The 11505-nt window shown below is 43.2% G+C and overlaps 1 protein-coding gene across 1 annotated transcript in view; it reads right to left on the bottom strand.

The window, feature by feature from the left end:
* Positions 1–11505, bottom strand: part of cspg4 (chondroitin sulfate proteoglycan 4) — a 130728-nt gene that overhangs the window by 3156 nt on the left and 116067 nt on the right. The window contains exons 7-10 of the mRNA XM_079568230.1: positions 6968–7166; positions 5848–5979; positions 5027–5187; positions 589–772 (exon numbers count right to left, since the gene is read on the bottom strand). Of these exons, the coding sequence (XP_079424356.1) occupies positions 589–772; positions 5027–5187; positions 5848–5979; positions 6968–7166 (676 nt within the window). The remainder of the gene's footprint in view (positions 1–588; positions 773–5026; positions 5188–5847; positions 5980–6967; positions 7167–11505) is intronic.

Below are 11505 nucleotides of genomic sequence, written 5' to 3'. Positions count from 1 at the left end.
TCTAAAAGGTTACAGCATACGAGCGATCGCTGTTATTGTTTACTTCCGCAATTTTCGCCGGATGTTTGGTCGGCAGCTGATGCATCCAGGCGTCTAACTCGGTTTTATAAAATGATAGATCTGTTACAGCGCAAGAGAAGCAATGCCCTGTTTATGGACATTGTTTTTGCTGATTATAGGATTTTAATAAAATGTTTATCAAATATGAAAATGTAAAATGCCGACCACGGCCAACGGATGTGACGACATCGCGATCGCTCATATATAGGCCAGTGTAACACCTAATGTGAAAGCTAAGGCCTACAAAACTCATCTAAATGGATGATTGTCACTTTTTTTACATTATCTTGGTTCAGATGGGGAGTAAGAGATTTTAAGAAGTAGCCGCATCCCAAATAATAATTGATTTTCTAATATATCACTGTGTCATGTGGTGTACATCGTGTACTGTATTTTCCCCACAAATGAACATTGTTTTTGGTTGATACATGTATTTGTTTTTTACAGTCCCGGATTGTTTGCCTGGTCATTTTGAGGGCCCTGACCTGAAAAGTTTTTCTATTATAAACTGTGTCTCCTGGGCCGCACCTTTGTTCTTCCAGAGCTGCGAGGAGATGTTGCTCTGGGCCGCGAAGTAGGAGATGGTGATGGGTAGGATGTGCCGCACGTCCGGGGCCGGCTGAGACGACAGGATTAGCTCGATGGAGTCCCTCGTGACCCAAAACGGCTCTTCGGGAAGTTGGTGCTCATAGAAGACTGCTCCAGACTCCAGCTATGGGGACAGAGACAGGGAGAGCGGGTGTCAAATTTATAGCCACACAGTTTTCACTTCATAAATCAGCGGCGAAGTAGCAATTTAGGGCGCTATATTTCATTTTATCCCAAGCGCCTCAGACCAAGCAAAGACGTTTTTTATGGCTGTCTAGACCAATGATTTTCTAACCCATCTTGCCAAGTATTGCCTCAGACAATATTTGGATTTGCAGCAGTACCGTTAATGCACTAGAGTTTGACTAAATAATGACTGACCCAGAGCAAACCAGGGACTGAAAGAGATGAAACCAGGACTAAATGAGTTGAACACCAGCTTCAATTATTCAAGAGTACGCAGGGGCTGTTTAAATCAGCTTCAAAAAGAACTAAATACAAGTAGCATTTTACTCTAAAACACAGTAATAGAGTAATAGCATCATAGTGTTAGAAATAACTTGAAATGCAATACTATTTTCCCTTTAGTTTTAATGGCAGCTCTAATGGTCATAGCAGTGGCTTGGCTCGGCTCAGCGTCGCTAATGCTTGGACAACTGGAATGTGATGGTTCATTTTTAAAGTCTGAGGTCTTTTTCCCTCCTCCTCCTACTCTCTCTACATCTTTGTACAAAAGCAAGCACGAGGGAATGTGAAAATATACACAAGATGGACAAACAGGAAGTACAAAAGAGAGAAAGCAAAGGATCAAGTCAGATTGTTTACAGAGGACTTAACCAGGACCAGAGGGGGCGGAGAGGCCACGAAGTAACACCAAGATTCATTCAGTAAAATACAGTTTGAGTATCGAGTAATGACTTATGTTTAAGTAATTTTGAATATTAAAACTTTTCCAATGAAAGCAATAAAACAATTGCAGTGTTTTCCGGACTATAAGTCGCACTTTGTTTCATAGTTTGACTGAGTATGCGACCTATACTCAGGTGTGACTTATATATCAAAATGTGAAATTACACACTGGCGAATAGCAATGCAAGAATGAAGAAAACAAAGAAAGCTGGGGCTGAATCATGGACGGCCACAGCTAGAGGAACGAGTTTGCAAATGTTTGCTATAACAACGTGCTGCCGGGAGAGGCTTGTCAACGGTGCCGCTACGTCTCCATGCCCAGGTAGTTACCAAGGCTGGTGCGACTTATATATGTTTCTTTCTTCTTCATTGTGCATTTTTTTGGCCGGTGTGACTTATATTCCGAACGACTTATAGTCCAGAAAATACAGTAAATCATTCATGGAAACCCAAAGGTTTTGCCACAAAACCCAGGAAGTGACATTAATGAGCAGAAATGGGGTGATTAAGATTTATCCAATCTAATGACTCGAGAATTAAATTATTCAACTACAAGGAAATGTATCAGCTGCACTTATTAACTCTTCCTCTTGAACGCCGACTGTAACAAGTGAATTTCTCCTTTGTGAGAATCTTATCTCTCTATCTTATCTCTTATCTTATTTTAAAAAAAAGTACAGTGTGATATATCTACCCTCTGAAGTACAATTACTTCTAAATGTCACCACCTCTGACCAAGACCAGATCCAAGCTCGGAAAAAACAAAGTCTAAAGTTGTAGATGTCCTGCAATAGTATAACAATATCAGGACTAAACTAATCCGCAGAATAAAAGCCACCAGGGCTAAAACAGAGCAACAGAAGTCTAGCTACCAGAGCTAAGCCAGGTCTAAGCCGTGACAAAACCAGGCTTATCAGATCCACTAATCCAAACCGGCTTTCATTCCGATGTGTTGATAAGCAAACAGATAAATGGAAAATGTTAAAGTGTACAAACAGAGTCAAGAGTCAGACATTTCAGTCTCAAAATGGGGTAGTTTTCCTGAGAAAGTATTTGTTCTCAGGCTGATCCGGGTGCAGTCATCTGTCTGGGATGTGGATATTTAGAGGAACAGATGCTATAAAGGACTTGGGAAAATAGTGGGAGCGACTGGGGCAACGCTCAAGGCTACGCGCTGAACAGACACAGTATCACTGCTAAACATTAAAGGCTGGCCTAGCGAGGATACTTTGAGTGGGTTATTTTCACCGTACATTGTTTGTGTCTATGATCAAATAAATGGGCAGTAAAACTATATAACAAGTTCAGATAACGTAGTGCTTATTTGTTATTGTGATACTTAAAACAGTAAGTCCAGGCTACACATGACCTTTAAGTAAATGAGTTATAATGATGACACATGCTGTAAATATACATAAGTCTTTAATCCTCGCTGGTTTTCATTCAGACTGACTTGAGGCATTTTAAACATCTGGCACTGTTTGTTTTGAGCCTGGCTGCATGAGCCTCGTGCTGGATGTCGCCCTCTGCTGGACACAATGGGTACAAGCAAACTCAGGGCCGGGAATTCAGTTCACAAAACACCACACATACTATCCACTGCATCTGGTTCAAAAATATGCTTCCAGTCCTCACCCACGACCACCCACCCCACACTAAGGAAATAAAACAAAATCTTTGAATCTTTGAATCTGTAGCACAATCTGCTTTCGGTTTGGAGTAACTAAAAAATGCCATAACAACACAATCATCAAGGAAATATAATTGTTATTTATAGGAAGATGAGCTGAGAACTGCATTTTCAGCTGAAAAGTTCTTCTAAGTATATACTTAAAGGAACAGGCCACTGTTTTCCATACTGTGATATGTTCTTACCTGAGCTTAGACGAGTTGATGCGTACATGTCTGGTCTTTAAGTGTGCGCTCAGTCACGCAAAACGACCCAAGATGTTGTTAGCATTTGACCTCTCCCAGTATATTCCTATAGCTCTAAACGGGATGAGGTTGGAAGCGACTAAGCTCTTCCACTGGTACAAAGACCAGACAGGTACGGATCAACTCGTCTAAGCTCAGGTAAGAACATATCTCAGTGTGGAAAAACAGTGGCCTGTTCCTTTAAAGAGGGGGTGTTCTGCTTTAAAGAGGGAGTGTTCTGCTTTAAAGAGGGGGTGTTCTGCTTTAAAGAGGGGGTGTTCTGCTTTAAAGAGGGAGTGTTCTGCTTTAAAGAGGGGGTGTTCTGCTTTAAAGAGGGGGTGTTCTGCTTTTGTCAGTCCCACAGCACCAGTCTATATCACACTACAATGATGACAAACCTTCTGTTGGTCTGTAAATGCAGTAAATTAGAATAACTGCCTTGTATAAAATGTCTCTCTCAAAATGGCTGTAGTGAATGTCTTGAAATAGGCCTCTGTCTCTTTAAGAACCTCTGAGCCTTTAGACACGCCCCCTCCACACGCTGTCTGTGGCATCAGTGGGGAGGGGGTTCTGCTGAGGAGCAGTGGTCGGTTACTCGGCTGGTGACCAAAGCTCGGAGGCGTCTCCAGGAGGTGGGGGCGTTCCTAGGAGGACTCAGGCAAACCTATCCCTAAAATGGCCGCCATCAGAGTTTTTACAGATGATTCAGAAATACGTGAATGTGCCAAGGCAACACTTCAGCCATGTTTTTAATGAGGGAGTGACAGAATAACAGGATGGAAAGCTTGAGTCCATTTTGCAGAACACCCCCCCTTTAAAACAAATGTTGTCATGTTTTTTGTTTTGTTTTTACCTCTATTTAACCAAGAAAGTCCAACTGAGATTAAAAAATCTCTTCGTCAGGGGAGTCCTGGCCCCAGGAGGGAACCTATTGTACATATTTTAGTGATATGGGAAACCGGAGGAAACTTACACAAACACGGGGAGAACATGCAAACTCCAACCGGTCAACAAATCTGACGGAGTTTTGACTGTTTATATTTTGTTATAAACAATAAAACTAATAAATAATGTAAAAGTTATATATATATATATATATATAAACTAAAATAGAAGTAAAGTCAATCTGATGTCTTAAAGCGTGTGTTTGGATCTGCCATCTTCATCGGATTCCCCTGAGGAGCGATTTATCTGTGTAAACAAGTGTGGAGATTACATCAAACAGCCGAGAAGAGTAAAATATCTATAACTTATTTAAAAACCCAATAACAGTGGGATAAACGCTTCTTCACTCTATTGGTGCTGCCCTCGGGCACACGGGACCTCCTGCCCTCGGGCACACGGGACCTCCAACCCGAGAGCAGGAGCTCAAACTGCCCATGCAGGGGGGGTGAGGGGTCTTTGCCTCGTTCACAGACCTAGACTTAAAAATGTCAGGTCGGCCTCTTTAATGAGACCCGACGATTTCTCCACATTCTTTTCCAAAGCTGTGCAGACGATTCTGAAGTCAGGACGGACTCAGCAGGACGATGAAACTGGCCGTGAGCGTAATCACCTGCGTCTGCGAGAAGCGCGTGACTTCGTCGAAGCGGTTGTCCCCTCGCGCCATGATGAGGCGCCCGAGCCGGGGGGAGCGCACCAGGGAGTAGCCGATCTCGTTTCCGTCCTCGTTGGTGACCGCCCCCAGGTTGGCGCTGCTGATGGGCTGACGAGTTCCTGTGAAGCACAGACGGGACACGAGCACCATGTGAGAACTGTTTTTCTTTCTACCGCCGACGGTGAAGAGAAGCTTCAACAACAACAACAACAACAACAACAACAACAACAACAACAACAACAACAACAACAACAACAACAACAACAACAACAACAACAACAACAACAACAACAACCAAGACATGTTTCAGAGGACATGCCAGAACAGTGCTGGATCATTAGATGGATTCCTGCTATATTTACAAAAAGGCCGGTCATGAAAACACATTTTCAAAGCACATTTGATCTTGTAGAGAATTGTGCAAACATCATAATGCACTATTCAAACCCCTACGACTCACATGTCATAAGAAAATAAGCTCATTTCATATTTACTGTGACAGATCTATTGATAGAGAACACAATCCCTTCATGACAGCCACATAGTGTAGTGAAGGGCTTGTAGTTGTAATAAAAATAGTCAAAAAACCTACTTTGACTGTGTCGATATTAGATTACTGATAAGAGGGTAATGAGGATTTGCAGTTTCAGTGTGTTCACAAGATGTCACCAAAGCAGAGTCCAACAAAAAGCCTCTGACTTTCTCTTCCCTTAAAGCACCACTAGAGTCGCCTACATGTCTGTGGCGTTAATAAAAGAAAAGGCTTTTGTTTATTCTACCTGGAAACACCATGAGCTCCTCCTGCGTTACCATGGTGATGGTGAGCGGTCGCGCGGTGACCACGAACTGGTGCAGCGGAGACGTGTGCTCCCCGTCGGTGACGGTGAAGCCGAACCCTCCGGACTCCTCGCCTGCAAACAGAGAAGAGATCATGGCTGTGAGTTATGGAGGGAACATATGGAACCTTTGTTAACACTGTAGAAATATACAGGAGTGATGCTCAGTCCTGACATGTGTGGACAGGGAAACCTTTCAGCCTTCGTTAGCTTTTAGCTTTTAGCCTTTAGCCATCAAACATCCCAAACGATCTAAAGCAGGGCTGTCAGCTGATATTGGGTCGTGGGTTAAAATTGAGCTCCCATGGCGGGTTTCAGGCCATCTATAACTTTATACCAGCCTGTGTCACAAGTTTGTGCTACATGATGTGATTATTCATTCACTCCACACTCGGTGGTGATAAGTTACTATTGTAACTGTCTCATTTCCCACGTGGCTATAATGTGTTGTTCATATCCTGATCTCTTAAGATGTCAGTGCCCTCTGCTGGTCACGTGTGGAATTCAATACTACAATACAATTGACTGCCCCCTTGTGGCTGGAGTTAGTATTCTGGCTATTTCCATATATAAATTCATAAATTCATAGCTCCGCACAGGAATGTAGGCTGGATTGGGGGCCGGATTAAATCCTTGTGTTCGACACATGTGATCTAAAGGTTTTCAGCTGTTTCACCCATCGACCACATTTAGGCGATATCAAAGCTACAGATATTTGAAGAATTAGCATGTTAAAGTGGCCTCTAAACTAAATGTTAAGTTAAGTTTCTCCTTTTAGTGGGGTTGGAAATACTAAACATCATGGTGTAACATGTTAATGATAAAGAAACCATAGAAATGATGAAATGCTCTGAAACTACCCACATCAATATATATGTAGAGATTGGCTTCACCGTTCCTTTGTATGGGATAGAACGCTGAATTCAGAGAGCTAACAGCATTTCTGTGATTTCTATGGCTAATACCCTCTACTTTGTAAATGGTCGAGAAATGACTGTTTGCACTGATACACAAACTCTTTTGTGCGTCTGTATAAAAGGTCCATGCTCCAGTCCACCCTCACCCTCGTGAAGGAAGATGACCTCTCCGTTGTTGATGTGAGCCTGGGTGAAGTTCATGATTTCGTCCTCCGGCGCCTCCTTCAAGGCGACCATCCCGTTTGTGGGCGCCTCCACCTGATAGAACAGCTGCTGGGCCGGCGTGTCCGCGTCCTCGGTCTGCAACATGCTGGCTGTGATGTCGGCCTCCTCCCCGGCCAACACCTACGAGCAGAGATAGACTAGCCTTTAAAACATGCTTGTTGTAAACACTTCATAAACATGACCTTTGTATTGGTTTTAATGTTGTCTCTGTTTGTTTGTGTAAACCCACATTTGTACAGGAGAAGACAAAACTTCTTGAGTCGTCATCTGTACTGGGTAGTGTTAATGTCGACCTCTCACAAAAAGAGGCTTCGACAGCAACTACCAGTCTCTTAGCAGCAGGACAAGCTAATGCAACACTCAATTATAAATGACAACACATACGATTCCCATTAAGCAGAACTTCCCAACCCTGGCGTCAGAACACTACTGCGCTCCTCAAAGTTTCACATCGGGAATTTCTGAATAAAGAGGCTCAGGGTAGAACTACACTTATAATGAAAAAAGTGACTAAGGGACCGTCTTTTTTCTACTAGTGGAATTAAATTAGTTTTGTCTTTCAGTGAAATTGTAAAAGTATGATCTCTGAAAGTCGTAAACCAAGCTTATAAACTGAAGCATTGGAATGTAAGCTATAGTTTGGACCACAAATGAAGCAAAGGGAGAGCCCTCTTTTATTTTTTGTTAATTAAAAAGTCCCTGTGCCATTTTTTCCTCCTTTTGGTATAAAATGATTGCCACTGTTGGTAGAGTTGGTAGAGAACATATAGGCCTATTGTAAGAGTTTCTCCAGGAAACCTTCTTGTCGCTCACTGTTTTGCTTTTAGATTTGGGCAAAGCCAAACTGGAGGAAATGTGGGTGGGTGGGGGTTAAGAGGTTAATAGCCACTAGTCACTAACACTTTAGGAATCCTACAATGGTTTATTTTCAAATTGAAGTCTGTGCATGAAGAGGTTTGATCAGTCCGAGGGCTGCCGCATGAATCACTCCAAAGAAAAGGAATAAGACAAACCGCTGAGGAATTCTGTGTTCAAAATAAGGACAGAAAATCCCTCCACAATCAGGCGCTCTTTTGAAGTAACAATTTAAAAGGTTAATTATTCGTCAGCGGCAGTCTAGACGCTCCTGTTATCACAAGACGGAGCAGCGGCACCTCCTAATGGACTTGTAATGGTTGGCTGCCTGAGAGGAGCATTAATTGAAAGAAATGGGCCAGATCCCCTGAAAGACACTTTTTAAATAGCTGGATTGAGGCGGGAGAGGGAGCGAGGCGAGGGCGCTCCTGCAGTGAGCTATACTTATCGATCTCGTAAGTCATTTCAACTGATACCACTCTTTCTTGATCCCCTTCTCTCTCGCTCTCCCCACTCTTCTCTACGTTTTCCCTCTCCCCGTGGTCTCTGGGCGGGATTGGAGAAGGCTTAATCACGCCAGGAGAAGTGAATTTATAACTTCTGTGGCACAGTGGAGCGTGTATCATCCATCTACAGCGCGCACTTCAGGAGCTGGAAGTGCCGTAATCTTCTCGGATATAGCCTACTTTCTTCTGGCTCTCAGGCTTTGCCACTTCTGCTCTTAAGGGTGACAGCTTCTCGGCCGGCCTGCGAGCTCCCGTCTCAGGAAGCCCGTGTTTCTGAAGACTGCAGTAAATAAATGACCAGAGATCGTTTGTAAAGACATCTTTGGTGTGGTGACTCAGTGAAGCATAATAGTCACAACACTGCGAGCAGGTATGTGTTTAGTCCTGAGAAAATGCAACAGGCTCTGTGCACACATTGTTGTTGGCTAACTTCCTGTTAGCCAGTGCGCTGTGAGGAGTACATCCTGTCCACATAATAACGAACATTCGAAATAAGAATATGATTTCAAAACAGAAGAGAACTTAAATAAACATCATGCTGAGTGTGTTTCATAAAATTACCCTCTGTTAGCATTAATTTAATGTTAGCCTCATGGCTAAAACAAGGCTAAAGCGCGTAAGTGTGTTCAAGGCTAAAACATCGCAGTTACACGACCGTTCCAAAGTTCTAGAGCTTCTCTAATCAGCACAGCCTTTTTCAGCAGTGCTAGCGTAATTGCACGAGTGTGTCTAATCATCAGTTACCCTTTAGCACGCTTAGCTAACACCATGTAGCATTAGGACACTGGAGCGATGCACCTCTGTAGGTATTAGGGCTGGATCGGATTTGGATAGCAATACTTTGTGCTGCAACACCAAGTATCGATACTTTTTCAAGTATTGCAATACGATCTTAACACTTCAAAAACTGTCAAGTGGCATTGGGTTTATAAACTTTGTAAAACATAACTGTTTTATTTTGACAAACTTTAAGGTAAACATATTACAAATCATCATTACTTATTGTTTCCCAATACGTATCGGATCGGCCCCCGATACATATCGGTATCAAAAATCCAGCTTTAGTAAGTATTCACAACATTAACAATGTCTACATTTTATTTCTAATTCATTTAATGTTATCCTCATTACAACAAATCTGTACTTTTCTTTCAAAGATAAGGATATTTTAAGTGATCCCCAAACGTTTGATAGTTGTGTATAATATATATACAGAAGTCTTCTCTGTATTAATCGTGTGTAAAGTTTTTGATATGTTGGGATTCTTCAACAGCTGCATGTTTCTGCCACTGTTTAAATATGTATTTATTTCAGCAAGACACGGATAACTCCACTGAGTCAAATAGAGACAGCATGTCTATATATGCAACATTCAGTGCAAAGAGCTGGAAAAGAGTTTGGGAAGGAATGTTGTAAATTCACTATTACATGGATATCCGTCATGTTTCTGGGTAGCACCAGCAAACATTATCCATAGACTAGGTTCAAAACATATAAATAGTGGCGGAAAGAGAAGTGGGACGTCTCAGGCAGCTGCTGCATCACACTGCAGTGTCCAAAAGCTCTGATGTGTGTCATAACTCTAGTCCACTAATGCAGTCGCCTCAACTGTCCACTTTACCGACGGACGACCTGCGTTTCCCTCCAGGTTCTTGTTAAAGGTTCTAGTGGCACGTGAAGCACGCCATGGCGGCTTAGAGTCTGCAGACAACACGGGCCCGACAGTGTGTCCAGGAGCACACGAGCCCCACAGTGTGTCCAGGAGCCCCACAGTGTGTCCAGGGGCACACGGGCCCCACAGTGTGTCCAGGGACAACACGGGCCCCACAGTGTGTCCAGGAGCACACGGGCCCCACAGTGTGTCCAGGAGCCCCACAGTGTGTCCAGGAGCACACGAGCCCGACAGTGTGTCCAGGAGCACACGAGCCCCACAGTGTGTCCAGGAGCACACTATAGGGCCTAAAAACAATTTGAGTCACAGTGGAGCTCGCTTTAGGAGGTGAGATGTGCTCCGCCGTCGGGCTGAAGTCCCGCTCTCCCTCATCACGTGAAGAAGAGGAGGCAGCTGCTCTTTGGCCCCATCCTTCTTGGTTTCTATCCCTGGCTTTAGAGATAGAGAGCGCCGGCACCAATCACTCCACTGATAACGCCGCCCCCCACCATCACCACGGCGACCAACCAAGAGCACCGAAGATAAGTGGAAAAGATACGAGTGATGTGTGTTCAAAAGGGTGTTGTTTAGAAGAAGTAACGAAACAATCTTTTATGAAGGAGCGGATTTGGCCCCGGAATCTAGATTCAGAACAACCTCCAGAGAGAAACACTTACGCCCCAAAACACTTCAACTAAACCTAACAAATCAAAAGTCCTCTAACCGCTCCATTAGTAATGTATTTCAGCTGTATTACTGAGACCTGAGGGTGACTGGGAAGTACATGGAAATCTCCAAACAGATCATTTCCCTGATTATCCCATTATTTGGAAGAGATTAGATCCCCAAACCTGACCAACATCACGCACATCATTCTGAATTTTGTCACCACTTTCGGACAACTTTATGAGACGGTACTCTGACCTTAGTTTAAATGTGCTGAGAGACTTTGTGACAGCTTTTGTTTCATGGATAGATTACATCATTATGGACACATATTATTACACCGTATGCAAGCCCTAGCAAATGGTCCTTATTTGTAAGGACCACCTGCTATAGTGTTATTATCTGGATTGGAGGGGGGAGGGAGGTTGATGTTTGTCTTGTCTTCTCTGTGTCATGTTAGTTGGAATTGTGTTGAGTAACTGTTTTGTTGTTGTTTCTCTTATGATTGTTTTGTTTGTTGTGTTGCTTGTAAACTGTGCTGTTAGTGCCATTTCTGTTTTCTGTCGGACTGTTTTGTGGACCCCCTCGAAAATGAGATGCTACATCTCAAGGGGCTTTCCATTAATAAACAATAACATAACATAAACCAAGTCAAAAAATCAGCATTTTGATGGCTACCATAATTACTGTCACTGTACTGATTTCATCGCTCCACTTCTAGGCCCAACAAAGCTTTAGTCACATTCACTATAATACGATTTAACCTGTTACAGAGCTGACT

This window comes from Gobius niger (genome assembly GCF_951799975.1).
Source record: "Gobius niger genome assembly, chromosome: 12".
Lineage (NCBI taxonomy): Eukaryota > Metazoa > Chordata > Actinopteri > Gobiiformes > Gobiidae > Gobius > Gobius niger.
This window is presented reverse-complemented; position numbering and strand designations above follow the sequence as displayed.